This window comes from Talpa occidentalis, unplaced genomic scaffold (assembly GCF_014898055.3).
Source record: "Talpa occidentalis isolate TD23 unplaced genomic scaffold, MPIMG_talOcc4v2.1, whole genome shotgun sequence".
Classification (NCBI taxonomy): domain Eukaryota; kingdom Metazoa; phylum Chordata; class Mammalia; order Eulipotyphla; family Talpidae; genus Talpa; species Talpa occidentalis.
In genome coordinates, this window is record NW_026555331.1 from 53,244,403 (window position 1) to 53,264,094 (window position 19,692).

The 19,692-nt window shown below is 40.2% G+C and overlaps 1 protein-coding gene across 6 annotated transcripts in view; it reads right to left on the minus strand.

Moving 5' to 3' along the window:
• SULF1 (sulfatase 1) overlaps window positions 1-19,692 on the minus strand; it is a 160,869-nt gene that overhangs the window by 65,865 nt on the left and 75,312 nt on the right. For 5 of the 6 annotated variants that reach the window (XM_054692200.1, XM_037505616.2, XM_037505591.2 and 2 more), the window contains exons 3-4: window positions 10,106-10,178; window positions 9,585-9,824 (exon numbers count right to left, since the gene is read on the minus strand). In XM_054692200.1, the coding sequence (XP_054548175.1) occupies window positions 9,585-9,756 (172 nt within the window). In that variant the 5' untranslated portion in view covers window positions 9,757-9,824; window positions 10,106-10,178. The remainder of the gene's footprint in view (window positions 1-9,584; window positions 9,825-10,105; window positions 10,179-19,692) is intronic. The other variant, XM_037505609.2, reaches the window with a different exon arrangement.

A 19,692-nucleotide genomic window follows, 5' to 3' on the forward strand; every position in this document is an offset into this window, starting at 1 on the left:
GCTGTTTCTGATTGTCAATAGTAAACTCTCCAAATAAGAACCTGCATATAAAAATCGTGGGATAGGAAGCCGTAAAGCAACACATACATGAAAGGGCAGATGAAGCAGTAAATGATAGAGTGCCTGGAGTCAACGTATAATAAAAATTCTGAAATGATTGGTGAAGACAATTGAAGGGAAAGGGGAAGAAAAATGTGGAATGGTCAAAGTCTGTTATTGGAGGCATGGGGAGGATGTGCAGTACACTCTGTAGGTGGTGAGAAGTAATGGAGTGACAAGAGTAGCACATTGATTTCCTGGAATGAAAACAAATAGGGAGAATTTTCTTGATGACACGTGGGAGGCAGAGTTAGCAAATAACAAGGAGGCTGGGTAAAGGTGTAGGATTAGATAAAATAGATGAAATGAAAGTAGAACTAGGCTCTTTGTCAAAGGCATGAATGGCATACATGATGAGAAGAATGTCTTTGAGAGATGCTGCTGTGACAATGTGGCAACAGAGTTGTGTGCCTGGAGAAGGGACTGGGCTGGCCCATCAAGGCCACGGCCAAGAAGTTACAGAGACTGTCAAGCCATGGGATGATAACCTGAACTGGATGGTGCTTTTTAAATATTAGCTCATTTAATACTGACAATAACCCTGTGTCATTTGTACTACTGTTTACTATTACTGTATAATGGATGAGCAAACTGAGGTGCAAAGGGTTAAATAACATGCCTGCCGTCACACAAATCCTAAGTAGCAGAGCCCCCAGATGTAAACTCTGGCAGTCTGAGCTGGAGGCCTTGATCTTAAGCTGCATCTAAGCTGAGTACTAGCTGTGACATTGACATTTGCAAGACTGAGAAACAGAAATGATGTCTGTTAGTGGTAAAGATATGTTTCACTTTCTGTAGTCTTTTATTTTGCTTCCTCTGGTTTCTTCAGGGAGATATTGAAAGACACCACCTGCCTTCCTCAGGGCTGGAGTGATCTCAGTAGCTCGGGCCCAGATGAAAGGAGTAGAGTGCAGTGGGGTCTGTCTTTAGGAGCCGACAGGCATATCAGTGTTAATGCTGCCTCTGATCTCCATGAAGTTCCTTGATAGACTCAGATGATGGAGTGCAGGAACCACATCTCTTCACTGGTGAATAAGGAAGCACCAGGAAGGTGAGCACAAGCACCTTTTTCTTTCTTTTTTTTTAATGGCTGTGCAATGATTCATGTCAGTCAATAGGGCTGCCTTGCATGGCATTTATCACCACTGTGATTGCACCATTGATTTTTCACTGGGAAACAATCAAAAATTATTCTGTGATAAAACTCTTAATTAGGCATTTACAGCTATTGAGAGTAGTGGGATGGGACAATGTCTTATAGTTGGAAAGGCTCAGTTTTTGTTTTTTTTTTTTAAAGATTTTTTTATTTATTCATACAAGCACTGGGTACAGTCAGAAGCATGGGAGGGTGAGAGAATTCACCAGAGCCAGAGCGGAGAGTAGAACAGGCAGAGTGAGGAAGTACACTGCTGAGGGGAGCAGCGGGCGGCAGGAGAGGTCTGCGCGCCATGTGGGACCCTCACCCAGTGACCGGGGATCAAACCGGCTCTGCAGAGGCTGCGGGCAGCTTCGCAACCCAGCGCTCAACAGCTGCGCCACCGGGGAGGCCTGGAAAGGCTCAGTTTTGTTTTACGTTGAAATTCCTCACCTCTCTGGATTTCAGGCTTATGTGCCTAAAATGCAAACTGTGCTGTTTCTTAGTTGTTATAACAATTATTTCATAGGATTGATAGCAAGCTATGGACTGAAGATTCATAACAATATTCACAAGGCTGGGTTTAGGGGGATAAGAAAGAAAAGAGAAAAAGTCCTGAACTTGAACTTACAGGGAAACATCTAGGTTTTGCTACTTATTAGCTTGAACAAGTCACTTACCCTCTTTGGGTTTGTGTTTCTCATCTATAAAATAGAGTCGATAATAATTTCCAGATTAGTTCACAAGGCTGTTGAAGAATAAATGGGGCTGCAATTTCACTTTGTGCTCATCTCAACCAGGTTTTGCTTTCTCTTGCCTTTTCCATCTCCCTCTCTGTTATCTATGTCAGAATTCCAAAAGCTGGGCCTACCTGGTGGCACAGAGGCTAAAGACACTGCACTATCAAGCTATTGGCAGTAACTGCAGCATGAGTTCGATCCCCGACGAGGGAGCTAACCCATATGGCACAGCAGACCTCTCCTGCCTTGTCTGCTGCTCCCCTCAGCAGTGTATATCAGTAGATCTGCTTGTTCTGCTCCCCACTCTATCTCTGGTGAATCCTCTCGCCTCCCGCACCTCTGGCCTACACCCTAGTTCTTGTATGCGTAAATAAATAAATAAAAATAAATCTTAAAAAAAATTTCAAAAGCTGAGATAAGAGTAGAGGGTGTCATAGACTGAATGTTTGTATCCCCTCCCTCCAAATTTGTATGTTGAAATCTAATCCCCTAGGTGATGATAATTATGTTACGAAGGTGGATTTTTCTTTGAGTGAGATTAGAGCCATCACAATAACAGACACCCCAGAGAGCTCCTTTGTCCCTTCTCCCATTTGAAGACACAGTGGCAAGACAGCTACCGATGAACCAGGAAGTGTACTGTCACTAGATACCAAAATGTCTATTTATTTTGTTATAGCATCCAATGGACTAGGACAGAGGTCAGTTACTTTTTCTATGCCTTAAGGCTTAAACTGTTAGTACTGAATATGGTTAAAAATACTATTTCTACCCATCTCTGTAAACCCCGTTCCTGCCTGTTCTTAAAGCAAGAAACCTGACTATATTATTATCTCAAGTTGTCTTTCAGGGGAAGCCTGACAAGGGTGCTGTGGGTAATTGTCATTAGGTCCAGTGGCAGGTATGGGGCTCTGCTGCCTGGGGTGGCTTGCAGAAAGGGAAGGTTCAGGCTTAAGCAGGTCAAGTGAAATAATCTCAGTGCCAGAGGTCCAGGTAGTGACCAGGGATGTCCACCATTGCTCCTGTAGGGGTGGGGATGCTGTGACAGCCATGGCCTTGAGCCCAGATGCTATTGTGGAAGCAGTGACTGCTGGGAGGCAAGAAGTGGCACTCCTCAGGAATCCTGCAAGATCTACCAGCTCTGCTATTTCAGAGAAGGTAAAAATCAGGGCAAAAGGAACAGAAGTCTGGATGAGATATGTGATAGGTTGTTGGAACTGGAGGACTCATTACCAGGAATTTGTCGTTTCATGCACTCTAACTCATTTATTTCCAAATTGTCAATGTGAAAAAGTTCAAGGGGGAGAAAAAGTCCCACTAATCAGAATGACTTTACCAAAATAACACAGAGAGCTTGAATTACTTCATTGACATGTTAACATTTACAATAAAGCTTTAACCTTTCTGATTCAATATCTTAGCATTTGATTATTCCATATTTAGTACCATCAAATATTAAAATTTTCATCAAGCCAGGTTATCATGTCCAGAAGAATTCAAAATCCCAGAATTTCAATAGTAAATATTCTCCTAATCAAATCTGATGATCTCATTTTGTGACTTCTGCTTTAAAGAACAAAGTATTTATAGGTATTGGGGAAAAAAGAGGCCAAGAAAGAGATAAAAAATCCTTCTGGAGTTTTTCCAGGTCACTAAGACTCCTTATTTTTACCCCCAAAGAGCAAAAGGCCATTAATAGTGATTTGTTTCTTAAGGGAATGGAGTTAAAATGCCTACAGGACTAGCCAGAGAAGAGAGTTAAGTAAAGGCAGCCAGGCAAAAGATAAATCACAGGGCTTTCTCTTCTTATTTTTCCACATTTGATATAGACATAGCTGTGTAGAACTTTTTCCCTATTATAATGAAAAAAATAGTGTGGGCATGATAATGAGGCATAGGGCAAGCGGAGAGCCCTGGGGATCAGAATAGAATAGGAAAAGCCACAGAGGAATAAGGGAGGCTCCAGAGATAAGGACAACAAATTCCAAAGGGGACTAATCAAATACCCCAGGACTAGGGGCAACAGGACATTCCTGGACAAGGACGATAAAGAAAAAGGACTCTAAGATAAGGGCTGGGACACAGGGACTTAGTTCTGGGCACAGAGATATTTAGGCAGTGAGTGAGACCACCGAGAACTAACCAATCACAAAGAGACTGGTGGAGCTTTAGAATAATTAGGGAAAGAAGGTGTATGTTCCTTGAGGCACGCCTCCACTTCGGCTTCCCTGCCCCTCACTGACCTGGTTCCTCCGGCCTGGGAGTCCCACTTTATTTCTGTTCCTTTTCTCCTCAATAAACTTTTTCTTTCTCTAAACAAATCTGCCTTTTCGTTTGCTTGCCTGAGCGTCAGCGAAGTTCCTGCTGCGGCTTCGTGAGACACCATTGCGGGGGGTGGCCTAGTGGCTGGGACTCAGTGCCGCCACTATAGCCTAAGATCCATTCCTCACTGGGAGACTAGGCCTGAAAACCTGACATTACGCTATCAGTAATAAATGCAACAACTTCTTGGCCTGACTGTTGGGGAGAATGGAGCCTGGTGGGGACCATGATGACCTGGGAGGACACACCCCATCGAACAGGGAAGGGCAGCATCTGTTCCCCTTCAAGCATCCAACTAATGGCCTCCTCATGGAAAATCAAGCCCTCATTCTTCTAAATTTTCATGAAAATCCAGAATCTGAATTTTTTGTATATGAAATCACCTGATTTTTAAAATGTCTTTATTTTAAAAGGTGTGCTGGCCAAATCTGAGATCTGAGACCCAAATTTGTGCCCTCTGCTTTAAAGAAACAACGTATGTCTAGGCATTTATGGGCTGTTAATTCCACTAATGGTCTAAGAGAAACTTTGGATCAGTGTTACTGATATGTTAGCATCAACACAAGCTCCTGACAGTGTAAGAAATGCTGTACTGATTCAGATCAATGGTCAAATGGGCTCAAAAGTTTCTTCCTCAGAGTAACACCAGGGACCATGTTGGAAAGATGTAGAGTTTAAGTTCTTTTAGAAAGTTAGGGAAGTCCCACAGCACATGTGATTTTCTCTTTTTTGACTTATAAAATATTTCATGGACGGAGAGATAATAGTTTATCTTCTAGCTTTATTGAAGCATATCCTTTGATCATAGCTGCTTCATATATATTTATGTTTTTAATGCTAACATAAAATGTGGACACTGTGAATATTCTCCATTACTCCTCCATCCTCAAAGGTAACTACCACCCCAAACTTCATGTGGACCATGTCCTTGAATGTTCTTTCAACTTAAAAATAGTGTAAATCTTCTGTCCACTAGCTTAGTCTAAAAACTTGACCCATTTACAGGTACAGACACAACCTGTCCTATGTCCTAAATTGTGGAAAAAGCAAATCCAGACATAAGGGGACCATTGGCTAAGTCCTTTAATCTTTCCACAATTTAAGTTTTCCACTTAGATAATGATCTTTATCCTATTTACCCAGTTTGGGTGGGATGACAATAAAACACAATAATGAGAATGAATATTCTTTGGTAAAAGATAAAGTGTTCGCCACATGCAAAGTTCTAACACTTTCAATAATGAATTCCTTATGTATCTTATTCCCGTCACAAAGTACTAGTTTATTTTACTGTCCCCAAAACAAAGTTGAGGAAGTAGCCTCTATTCCCATTCAACAAGCGCTTTTAGCTCCTTTACTTGAGTTCATAAACTTTGATTGCAACTTTTCACAGCCTTTGTACTCCCACACAAAGGTGTAGATTGTTTCATTCTTCCTCCAAAAGAAAAGTATTTTACTACGATTTTTGTAATTATTTTCCTAAATCTTATCTAAGTCTGTTATATCTTTCTGGAGGCAGAGAAGCCAAAATTGCCTGCAGTATTACAGGTGCAAACAGTTCTGCTTAGGGGAAGATTTATTTAAGCACTTTGCAAGCATAATTACACCTAAGTAAAATAAAACCCAATCATATCAAAACCACAATGAGATACCACCTTACATCCATTAGGATGACTACTATAAAAATCAGAAACTGGAAATGTTGACAAGGATATGGAGAAACTGCTTTGCAGGTGGGAATGGAAAGTGGTGCAATCATTATGGAAACAGTATGACAGCTTTTCAAAAAATTAACAATGGAAATATCTAATAATTAAGCAATCTCACTTCTGGTTATGCATCCCAAAGAATTAAAATCATGGTCTTGAAGAGATACTTATATGTATCATAGCAGCTTGATTACATGTTCACAGCAGCTTGATTCACAATAGTCAAAAAGTGGAAATAACCTAAATTTCCAGCAACAGGAAAATATATCAAGCATGACCAGTATACACAACAATGGAATATTCTTTAGCTTTAAAAAGGAAGGAAATTCTGATACATGTTACAATACATATGAACATTGAGGAAGGACACTATGCTAAATGAAATGAGTTAGTCGCAAAATTCCATTTATATAAAGTACCCAAAGCAGTCATAGAGACATAAAGTACCATGGGTGACTGCCAGGGCCTGGGGGTATAGGTATTTGTTAATTTGAAAAATAAAGGGTTCTGGAAGTTAGCTGCACAACATTAACGTACTTAACACTATACAACTGAATCGTATTTTTAAAAATGGTTAAGATGGTAAAAACAAAAGACAAAACCCAACTGAAATCTAGAACTGTAGGTTTCAAGGGTTATGAGAACATTACAAAAAGCTAAGCAAACGACTCCATCAAGCAACAACCACTACAGACAGCATAGTTTTCCTACTGAGAGGGGGTCTTCTTTAAACTATTTACCTACAGTTTATGGTAGCTTTTCAACTTGTTTAGCCAACAATATAATAAAACTCATCTTTTGCATCTGTTATCTTTTTTTTTTAGAACCTAGAACATTATTATGCATTTATAGGTTGCTTTTTGGAAGGAATCACTAAATATCTGTTGATGGACTGACTGGCAGAAGGGATGATGACTAAATGTATAGCTGTGGAAACGTCTTCATTTCACCTTTTACACAGTCTACCTGACTTCTCTAAGCTTCATTTTCTCATGCATAAATTGAGGACAGTAAGAGTACCTACTTCATGGCATTATTGTGAAGATTAAATAATTGAATTCTTAGCAGAGTGTCAGATTAGTAGATCAGGGAAGGATGTAAAGACAAATATGGAAATGAAAAGGCAAGTGGGTTGTTTGAACCTGGTCTGTGAACCTTCACTATTACATCCAGTAGAGATAATGCTCTTTGCTTCCAATAGAAACCAATACTGTTCAGTAAATACTTAATGAATAAATGAACTAGGACCAAAGGTAAAAACTCAAAATCTGTTAAAAATAAATTTATCAAACAATTTTTTGATTTTTTTAAAAAAAGTTAATGGCTGTATGTGGGTAGATCATGACAAATACCCCTTCTTTCATTTCTGGGACTTGTGTAAGCTTTTCCAGGCTACCATAATTTTCTTGGGTCCATTTTGGGTTTATTTAGAACCTACTATATTCCCTGCACAGTCCCAGCAGCAAAGTTTCAACATAAACAAAACAGACTCCTGACCATGAGATGCTTCCAGTTTAGGGGAAGAGACAGGTATAGAAGCACGTGATTAAGGGTCATTCTGGAAGCAAATCTAAGATGTGCAAAGCAAAGTTCCAACCATTCTGCTTTAGGTGAGGATGGTTTTGGCAAAGGAAGGCCCTTGTGGGCAAGATGCCTGAACTGGGTAATGAAGAATAGATAGGACTTCCCCAAAGGGATGGAGGCTGGGAGAGAAATGCAGAGAGGTGCATACAAGCATGAAATATGGTGAGGGAGATGAAGTCACCAGGCTTCTTCAGGGAAGTGTGAGTGGTTTCCATGAAGCACAGAGCAGAAGTAAGAAAGGAAAAGGAGGGGTCACAGGTCCCAGAGCTCCTTTGCCAGAGGACAAGAAGGCCTTATTCTCATGGGAAACCATGGAAGTTTTAAGCAGAAGACAGCTGGTCAACTACTCAAAAGGTAATTTTGACAACAGAAGGAAAAACAGACGTTAGAAATCAAGACTAGAAGGAACGGGTGGCTCAGTGACCAACCAGTTAGGAAAAATGGGAGAGATAACATGAGTCTGTAGATCTCGACAGTGGTAAAGGGATGGCTATGAGTGGTGTCAAGGAAGGAGAATCAAATAAATTCACTTAATTTTACTTGCTCTGTAAGTGAATGAAAACTGAAACCATGAGCCACATACACACTAAAATCACAACTGCAAGACATTTTATTTAGGCATATTGCCTGAAAATCAATACCCTTGTTTAAAAAGTGAGGTAAGAGAGTGCAATCTCTGAATGACTTAAACATTCATCACCGCTGGCGGCTTTTAGTTCACTTGCTTCCAGCTGAACTCAAGGAGTTACCTTTGTGGATATCCATGGTTTGGTTTCAAACTAGAAATCATAATCCCTTCCATGCAGATCAAGTTCTGGCAAAGTGGATTTAATCCTTAAGAACCCACACCAGGGGCCTCCCCGGTGGCACAGCGGGTTGAGCACGCAGTGCTGTGAAGCGGTCTGCAGCCTCTGCAGCGCTGGTTCGATTCCCAGTAGGCCAGGGAGAAACCCACATGGCGAAACAGACCTCTCCTGTTTTGCCCGCTGCTCCCCTCAGCAGTGTCTTTGGTCCGTCTGCCTGTTCTGCTCCCTGCTCTGTCTCTGGTGAATCCTCTTACCATCCCATGCCTCTGGCCTGTACCCCAGCTCTTGTATAAAAATAAAAATAAATCTTAAAAAAAGAAAGAACCCACACCAGAGGAACTCAGCAAAGCAGCCTGGCGTGCTCCACTAGCCCCGACTCTAGAAGACATGACTTGACCATCACTCAGGCTGAGCATGTCTGAGCATGAGGAACTTGGATTACTCAGGAATAGGAAGGACTGATGGTTATAACAGGTTATAAAAAGTTCATAAGGGCAAGCCTTTTATCTGTCTTAGGCCACCCTGGAAGACCTTAAACTTGACTGTAGGCTTATGACTGGGGCACTAAAGAAGATGAGAGAAACCCAGATGCTACAGATGCTAAGCTGGAACCACCAGATTTTGGCAGACTTTTAAAATACTCTAGGATTAACCCAAATCAGTTAATTCCTCAGAAGAGCAACATACCTAACATGATATGTGAATTACTACCGGAAGAGAGGTAGACTACTGTAACTTTCAATAACCTAACAACTATTACAAATTGAGAATAAATCTCCCTAATGAAATAAGCACTTACAGTTCCTCTAGTGTGTATCTACATTTATACCCATCACACAGAAGTACAGCCATAATCTCATACTCTTTCAAATAACTTTGCCCAAACATTTAAAAAAATAATCCCTGACAAAGAGTTTCCAAGGTGCTTGACCAAATCCTTGACTTTGTAATACTCTGTGCTTACTCTTTTCCTCCATCCTACTATCCTTGCCAGACTCTCTTTTCTATTGAAGACCAGACAAGTAAGGTTGAAAAACAAACCAAATGCCTTATAACTAATACAAATTCATTTTATAGAACTAGATTGTTGGCTATGATTCTATGATTAAGCTCCAAATCCCCACATGACTATCACTGATGAGGCTGAGATTCAGCAAATTGACTGACAAGTGAAAGATTCGTGTCTCACCCAGTTCCACATCTTGATCATCAGTGAGCACAAGGATAATGTTGGGTCGGATGTTTTTACGTTCCTGCTGTATCCGTCCCCTGAACCTCGTGGATCTGACAGTCGAACAGAGGCTCCCCAGCAGCTCTGTGCCCAGGACAGCCAACACCAGAGCACAGCAAGAATACTTCATTGTGTTTGGTCCAATGTCGCAAACTGACAAAATGTCTCAGTCTCCTGGTTTCCGCAGGTCTGGGCAGTCTGAGAAAAAGGGAGAGGGAGAGACTAAATGAAATCCAAACCTAAAGCACAGTTGCAGAAAAACGGCTAAAACTAAGTGAGAACTGGCAGAGAAAGGGCTGCATATGAGTCAGAAGTGGCAAACCCTCATGGGCGCTGGGTAGTCTTTTAAGTGCTTGATTTTTTTGCAAATTTGTTTTTGTCCTTTATTCTTATTCCAATGTTTCTTATTTCAATTCATGGCTGAAATACAATTTCCAACACAGAGCTCGAATGTAAAGCTTTCTGACAAAAGCTAATACCTTGAATTTAGTATCCTGGTTGAATAATCAATTTCTATATTCAAAGGTATTCAGAACATCTGCAGTTGGGGTCCTAGAACAGGGAGAAAAAACACAAAGGAAACGTTAGTCAAGAATTTTGATATAGATTTTTGATATAAAGTAGTCTTTTGAAATGGCATTATATATATTCCCACCTGCACTCCCAACAGAGAGACAAAAGGAAACAACATTCAGAACTGCTAACACATGACTCAAATAATATTTTCATTTCATAATCAGCTCCATAAAACAGTGATGAGGGTATCATCTGTGTTCACATTCTAATAGCACTCTGCATATCCGCAGGAAAACTAACAGTAGAGTAGGGAGCGCCAGCAGTGCCTAGGAAACCACAGAGCGTGTGTAGAGTGTTTGTATCTTGGGAGTGTTTGGTTCAAGCGAGCATGTGGGGAAGCATTCACTCACCTGCATACGATAGTGAGTACTTATCAAATGAATGAAACACAAAGCTGTCATTTGCCATCTGCATTATGTCACTCACTGTCCAGGAGAGATCCTTCTGCTGACAAAGACTTCATAGGAAGTGACTGGGAGGACAACCTTCCCCTGCCTCCAAGAACTCCTAACTGTCCTCCGTCAATCAGCAGGGGAAGGGGCTCCCACTAGGCAAGGCTAGTGCTTCTGTCCAGCCGAGTCCTCAGCAGCAGCGCCTAAGGGGACAGAGCCTTCCTCTGACTGTCAACACCAGCTCCACTATTATCAAGACCTGGTGCAGCGCTCGCCCACAGCACAGGGGATGCTTTGCCGCAGCAGATCTAAACCTGCAGAGCAAAATGATTGATTGGCTCTGAGACTGGAGGTTAGAGACTACTCTTCCACATTAAAAAATAAATAAATAAATTCCTGAGGTGAGCATTGCAAAATCTTTGCATATCTGCACAGGAGGAGATTTTTGAAAGGGTTGGAAAAATGCCCCTTTCACTTTAGAACACTAACCTGCTGAAAGCTTTTCTCTTGGACTTTTGAAACCTAGCAAAGGACTCATCAAAAAAAAAAAATCTTTCTCTTGGTTGTCATGACAGAATGTCAGTATGGGAATTGAGGGTGCCTGAAATTAATTAGATAGCATTCACTTCATCAGTCTATCTGTCCCCACACACCTGAGGGTCTGCATTTTGATCTGCCATAATGAACTGGCATCAGATAAATAAACATAACAAAGTAAGTGTGAGCATTGATTGCATAGTAGGAGGAAAGGATCTCTGTCTCACTTCCAGGTCTTCAATTCTGGAAGTGACAAGGGGCAGTGGAAGAAAGAGAAGAAAGAGTGTGAACTGTTTACCCTTGCCACACACATTATTTTGTTTTACACAAACACACACGCACATATCCCTATTATTTTAAACTTTATGAGATGTTTTGTAAACAGTTTTAATGCTTTTCACTCTGCAGCCTGTAATTATGGGGGAAAGGAGGATAAGGGAGAGTTGGGAGAGAGACTCAACAAGAAATAGGTTTTTAAACAAAAATCTAGTGTCTTCAGGAGGCAGTCCTGATTCTATCATTCTCAGAATAGCAAGCAAACCTCTGAGATTGTTTCTGTAGCTCTGAGAAAGTCAGTATGTAAGACTTGGTGGTTTTGGGTAATAACTTGGGGATATTTCAGTGACTGGTGTGCATGTTGAGCAGGGAAAGCCCCCGACTCTTCTTCATGGAGTGGTTTCTGAGCATTTGTTTTAAATCATGAGAAAACTGATAGGATCCTGAAAGTTTAGGAAGATGAAAGAAATTAGATGTCAAACAATAACTTTCTCCCACAGAGCACGCATCAGGCTAAATAATAAAATACAAAAATTTCATAGAGGCTTAGTTAGGCCTTTAAGTAGCAAAACTTTGCTCACTTCTTTAGGCCTGCAAGGGCCTGTGAGGAAAGAGTGAGCACAGGTTTCTCACCTCCGCTACAGTATAACCCTCCTCCAAGGACCATAAGGACCTGGAAAGTGTGCTTGGACTCACCGTGCAAAGCAGCAATACTCAGAGTTTAAATAATCGACCACATGCGAAACTGAAAATTCTTGACAATTAAGATGCTGATAACATTTCTTGGAACTCAACCCACTTTACTAGTTATTCTTTTCTTTATCTTATTTACTTTACTTCTTCCTTTAGGAAAAAGAAATCTAGCCTTGATGGTACCTTGTATAAACTACATTGAAAGTCATTTCCTAATAAAGAAAAGGGAGGGCAGAGTTGATGGATTTTTTTTTTTTAACCTATTAAGTGATCTTTCTCTCTGGTAAGTAAATTAAAGGTACAGAAAAGACCTAAAATTTCTTTTGCATTTTATTATGGCTTCAGGGGATTCATATGTAAAAGCACAGAAATTGAGTGGTAAAGAAACTGAGCTTTCAGACAGGTCTGGTCAGCAGGAGCGCTTACTTCTTATTCCCCCTTCCTTCACTAAACCACACAAAATACACTCTTAAAAACCAGCACACAGAAACAACCTTTTAAAACCTGTCATCCTCTCCCTGCTTGGTTTCCAACTCCAGAAGGAAAAGAAGAAGAAGAAGAAGAAAGAAAAACCCTGACAGACAAAATGCAGACTTGACAAAGGAGACAAGGATGAAATGCTTGAATTGGATACTTTGTGGTAGACAGCAAGTGCCCTTAGAGACTAACAATTTGTCTTGAGAAATAGTAGAAAATGGCAGAAATGTAAAAGGAGGTTTGTTTTTTTTTCCCTCACACATGGAAAGTGAGTTGTATTCATGAATGAGGACCAGAATACAAGTTGCCTTTTCTCCAAGCCATGAAATGAAAACACCAATTGTAGCTCTGGTCAATTGGCGTAGCTAGTTCACAGGACTTTGTTTAGGGCAGTCGAGCCAAACTGTAAATGTGACATTAAAAGTTTCAAGTCACAGATAGAAGAAAAAAGGACTGGAAAGACTTCAATGTGGACAGAAAGTCTAGTTCACACATGCTCGCCTACCAATTCCCCATACTAAATTGAAGCCTCATTCCCAGGTAGTTTTATGAGGCTCTAGAGCTCCACCAAGTTCCCCTCTGGGCAATTGGTGCTGAGCTAAAGGGGATAGAGGCAAGATGGTTGAAAAGGCAGGAGTTCTCACAGTATAATTTGGGACTTTTGCAGAGGGCCTAAGATGCTTTAGGGGAAATGCAGGAGGCTTGAGTTAGTTTGAAGAGAATACTAACACAGTATTTCCCTTTTCTCCCCTAGGTTGAGATTTGCACTGATGGTGAAATTGCACTCATGGTGAAACTGCTGTTGTCTTAGTAGCATCTTAGGAAGGAGCATTGTTTACTTTGGAAAAAAATGCCAGTTTCACTCAGATAAAGTAGTAAAATGACTACTTTCATAAAAATTTGAGTACTTTTTTATTTTTAATTTTATGACAGGGGAGCACATGACAAGCCCTATTTGCCAATGGACCATGAGGATTATCTTGAGGAAAAGTGTGCAACCAAGTTGCAAGCTGAATTATACACTTTTCATTTTCATGGAACACTGTGTTTACTTGAAGGAATAATTCAAACTTGAATTTTTGGCAGACATTTTCTCAAATAATGAATGAAATGATGAAATAATGAATGAAATGAGACTATCATTTTGAGGAAGGGTACATTTGTTACCAGTGACAGAAATCTAGCTTTCAAGCTGAAATTTGGGGAAACTTGTGTCTGCCACTGTGAGCTTGGTGGCTTTGCCATAGGTCCAGCCTCTCTGACAACATTGGCATTGATATTAACAAAGGTTATTTTTGGATATTGTAAAGTGAAATGTGTTAAGAGTCAGGCTTTCATAATTCAGTGAACTAATATTTCCCAAATGACCAAATACAGTGCCATAAAATCATGCCAGCAAAAAAATTTCAAAGTGCAAGGTGACCATTGGGTTTTAGTGTAATGGAGTATGAAAAGCTCATAGATATGGCTTCAGATTTCTTACTACAACTGACCTTTAAGAAGTGACTACCTGTCAAGTTTTGGTATAGTATCAAAAAAGTTCTACAAGGGGGAAAGCTACTAGAAACTTCTTTTCCAACTACTTATCCATGTGAGGCTGAATTTTGTTCCTATACCTCAACCAAAACAATGTATTTTAGATTTGCAAAAATGTAATCAATGTCACTTTACTCACCAATATTTTATTGGTTTGGAAAACACAATTTCATAAAACATATGATTTAACATGGATTTTTATTAATATTTTCAAAATAATGATATTTAATTTTTTTCTCAGTTTACTTGTAAATATCAATAGGCATGCTTCACATAAATCTCTTGGAAGTTCTCAATAAATTTTAATAAATATAAAGTCTCCTGAGCTCGAAAACTTGGAGAGTTTCTAAAAGTATCCCTGTTCCACTGTTAAGCCTATACTTTTTACTGCTCAGGCTGTAGATCTGGTCTTACTCACTAACTCATCTGTCCTCCTATAGACCTTGACACCATCCTATGTTCTATACACCTGGTATCACATAGGAGTTGCTTTTCTTTTTTGAAATTGTGTTATTTTTTATTGAGGTAACAATGGTTTATACTATATGATTCAGACATACCATAGGTGCGAGTTCACACTTCTTTTTTTTTTTTTTAATTCTCTCTCTTTTTTTTTTTTAAGATTTATTTATTATTTATACAAGCACTGGGTACAGTCAGAAGTGCGGGAGGGTGGGAGAATTCACCAGAGCCGGGGGGGGGGGGGGGCAGAGCAGGCAGAAGAACTGAAGTACACTGCTGAGGGGAGCAGCGGGCGGCAGGAGAGGTCTGCGCGCCATGTGGGACCCTCCTCCAGTGGCCGGGGAGCAGCCGGGGATCAAACCGGCGCTGCAGAGGCTGCGGGCAGCTTCGCAACCCAGCGCTCAACCGCTGCGCCACCGGGGAGGCCCCACACCTCTTTTTTTTTTTTAAGGTTTATTTTATTTATGCATTCAAGAACTGGGGTACAGGCCAGAGATGCGGGGGGTGAGAGGAGTCACTAGAGACAGAGCGGGGAACAGAGCAGGCAGACTGACTGAAATACACTGCTGAGGGGAGCAGCGGGCCAGGCAGGAGAGGTCTACTGCACCATGTGGGTATCTCTCTGGCCAGGGATCGAACTCATGTTGTAGTGGCTACAGATAGCTTCATAGTGCTGTGTCTTTACCCCTTGCGCCACCAGGGAGGCCCCTCACACCTCTTTAGATGCATCCCACAGGAGTGGATGAGTGATGGCATGCTGCAGTTTTGTTTGTATGTATGTTTGTTTTAAGGATAACGCAGAGCTTCACAAATGAATGCTCACACTCTAAACTATGTGAGAGGACAAGATCGGAATAATCCAGTTAGCACAGAAATTAACCTTGCAGGAATGGGGCAAAAGCATTGGTTCTAGTACATAGCAATGCCAGTCCATAGTGAGGACAAAGGAAAAAGATAACCAAATCAGAGCAGCAGGGTTCATTACATCAGCAGCATGCAAATATTCGAAGCTCAATTTGGGAGAACAGAGTTAATCATCAGAGTGAAGTGAAATAGGATTATACCAGCGAAAAGCTGGTATCCACACCCCACCCCTGTCCCCTCACTGTCAGTCTACACACTCACATTTCTTAGGGTCAGTCTACATGGCCCTTTCCTCTTAATTTTGGCTTCCAAGTTTCCCATACATCACTTATTTCTTTAGAGAAGTCTTCAGGATGTGCTATCTGCTTTGTGATATATATGAAACCATGAAGAAACTAATTTCTTCTTTTAAAAAACCCCTGGCGGTGCAGGGGTTAAAGACAGAATATCAATTTACTGCCTGTCACTGCAGTGCAGCAAGTTCAATTCCCAGGCAGACCAGGGAGCAACCCACATGGCGTAGCAGACTTCTCCTGACTTGCCCACTGCTCCCCTCAGCAATGTATTTCAGTCAATCTGCCTGTTCTACTCCCCACTCTATCTATGGTGAATCCTCTCACCCCCAGCACCTCTGGTCTGTACCCCTGCTCTTGTATGCATAAATAAATAAATCTTTAAAAAAAATTAAAAACCCCATGGCTGGCAAAGTTCATCCACTGTTAATCCCTAAAAAGCCTGTTTCTTGATTTAATTTATTGCAATTCCAAGCAAAGAAGAGAGACAACAGTCTCCTCTGGTGCAGTGACATTTTTTCATTTCCCCATAATGATAAATCTTTCCCCACAACCAGTGGCAGCTGAAAAGTGTACACATCTGACCTGGAGCACCTTTGGGGAAACACTTGGCTAAGTGATGAGATTCTCCTTCACAATATTTGTGTTTCTTCCTTTCACCCCCCAACACCGTGAGTCCTGGAATTGGAAGGAACCTTGAAAAGTCATCTTTTCACAAAACTGTTAGTGTTGGTTATCCCTGGGGAATAATGAAGGATGGATTTTATTTTTTACTTCATTCATACCTATATTGGATTTTCCCCCAACAATCTGTTGCATTAGACTAGCAGGAATAAGTATAAGTAAATTTCAGTTTTCTAGGTTTTCCTTCTGTCTTCTCATTCAATAAGTGGATTCAGAGAGATGATAACAAGTAGGATTGAGCAGTGACAAGAGGAAGTGAGAGGTTAGAGCAAGAAACGTATTTTTGAAACTTAGCTCCCAAAAAGCAGGAACTAAAACTACATAAACATGAGCTTATCAAGAGCATTTTTGAGAATGCAAAATCCAAGGTTAAGATTTGTCCAGCTTTGGGGCCTCCCTGGAGGTGCAAGAGTTAAGCACCGCACTATGAAGCAATCCGAAGCCTCTGCAGCACGAGTTCAATACCCGACCAGCAAGGGAGCAACCCACATGGCACAGCAGACCTCTCCTGCCGCGCCCGCTGCTCCCCTCAGCAGTGTATTTCATTCCCTCAGTCTGCCTGTTCTGTTCCCCACTCTGTCTCTGGTGAATCCTCTCACCACCACCACCACAACCACCACCGCTCCCAACCCGCATCTCTGGCCTGTACCCCAGCTCTTGTATGCATAAATAAATAAATCTTAAAAAAAATTTTTTTAAAGATTTGTCCAGCTTCTTTCAAAAAAAAGAAATGAAAAGAAAGAGAGTGAGCTAGAACTTAGGAGAAGGGACTCGATATTCCTACAGCAGGAGCTACATACAAAGTGTCTAAAGGGTTTGATAGTGGTGGCAAGTTTCAGTGATGGCAGTGAGAGCCAAGAGAATGAGGGCAAGGAGATTACTGGAGCTCAAAAAAAAGGGGTATTGGAAACTTCACTTAAATTGTATCTGGTGGAAGGACAGCAATATTGCTAAAAAGAAGTACAAATGCAGTTATAGGCCTCCTAGCTGTTATAAAGTATATGGTTTATTGCATTCAGTTCCATAAAGTTTGTCTTTGGTTTTATATATTTTGGCTATTTTGTATGGAAGAATCTAGAGGTATTAGTGTGAGTGAGCAGGAGAAGTCTGTTGTAATAACAAACTCCAAATTTCAATGGTTTAACACAATAAAAGTATATTTGTCATATACTGTAAGTCACACACATTCTACAAGTCACAATGGCAAAGAGCTATGCTCTGCCCAGTCACGCATGGACTAAGGTTAAGGGGGGCGCTGTTGTCTGGTTGCTGCAATAACCAGACCAGAGGAAGAAAAAACTAGGCAATCCTGCAAGAGAGCTTTTTATGGCTTTAACCTAGAAGTGACTCAGATGACATCTCAGATTTTATTGGATCCCACTAGTCATATGCCCCCCAACTAGTCCAACTGCAAGAGGGATGGGAAATTTGGTGGAACAGATGAAGCATTTGCTGAGCACTACTGTCTACACCACAAGCATCAAGTTTCATTAGTGCCTTGTCTTTCTGTCTACACACACACACACACACACACACACACACACACACACACGTGCATGCATACGGACACACTATACATATGTGTACAAATAAATTTACACACACATTTCAAATAATGCAGAAACATAGTTGTTCCTTACACCTTAAAGTATAATTATTCTTAGCTACCAAAAATGTACTTTCAATAGATTGGGGATTTTATAGTTTGTCTTTTTAGTTCGTCTCCCTGATGTACATTATCTGGGACAATATAAACTTTATTTTAAAGTTCTACAACTCTTGGGGTAATTTGAATTCTTACTCATCCCCTATCTACTCCCCATTTTGGTGTGAAGAAAATATTTTCAAAAAGATAATTAGATGCCCTATTTATATTCAAAAGCATCTTTCTGAATTTTTTGGTTGTTGTTAAAACCTATGTGAGTGAAGAGGAACACCCAAGTTTATTATGTAATTAAGCCAGTGTCAAGAGAAATCCACTGGCCTACTTTTCTATGCTGTCAAACTCAGTACCAATATAATGTTCTTTCACAGTTTCTAAGGCTTAGCTACAGCAGAGTGGGGCTACAAATTCTTCCTGAGGGATTGATCCAGTTGACTTCACACAAGAGGCTGACCATAAAAGAGAAGTCTGGGAACTAGAGTGTGAAAGATGAACACACGTTTCAAAATACAAGAAAAGGGAGTTAAGACTTAAAGGCAAATTATGTAAAATATCTTTTGTCGCCTCCCAAATGTATTGCTTTCAGTAGAAACTTAAAAAAAAAATCAAACATTCATGTTTAAGTCAACTCTTTTGCTCAGATACATTTCCAAGATAACCCTAAAATTTAGTTCAGATATGGTATTTCAAAAATAATCCTTCATAAGTTGTATTGGAAAATATTTTATATATATGTAATTTGCAGTTATATATATTACATATATAACTCTAAGTCTTTTAATGGCAAAATCACCTTTAACCTGTGTTTTCTATGCACCTACATCCCTGTGCTATTGTCAGAGACAGTCTTTGCTTTAGCTGGGTACTCCCTCTCAATGACCAACAAGGATAGCTATACATTTATCAAGAAAATGAGCAATCCACATAAATTTGAAGTGGAATTTAGGCCTGCTGTCTTGGAAAATATCACTATAGTAAAACAGCAGAGCAGGTCTCTCTAGGAAAATTAATTTCTTAATCTTAATGCCTGTTATTATTATCCTTCTGATTTGCAGTATTTTTGTCAAATCAGATTCACTATCTACTCTCAAATCATTATCTGGACCTAGATATTTATTAATGTCTTTGGATGGTTTAGTACCTGAAAAGATATAGTTGATTTTTAAAACTATAAATTCACTAACATTTCCTGACTCAAATGATGCTACTTGCATGAAAGACCTATAATAACTTGAAACTTAAGCCTGTCTTAGATTACAGTCTAGACAGAAGTTGAGAGATATTTTAACTAATGAAAATGAACATTTTACTTTATTATTGCAAAAGAGTAAATTTATAGGATGAAAATCATGTATTATCACCCTGTTATATTTTATCATATTTGGAAAATAACCTCCCAGAAAAGTCTTAGATTATGATCTATGTCCATGACTGTTGGGATAAGTTTATATTTATTATCAGTGGAGTCTCTTTGTAGAAGAATTTTACACTTACTTGGACAAGTCTTTAGCTTTCACCTTGACTTCTATTCAGCAAACACCCAGTGGTGTCCCATTTCCAAACTTTATATTCTCACTAACTATTCTACTTTGTTTTAAGCCTTTATTTCTCAG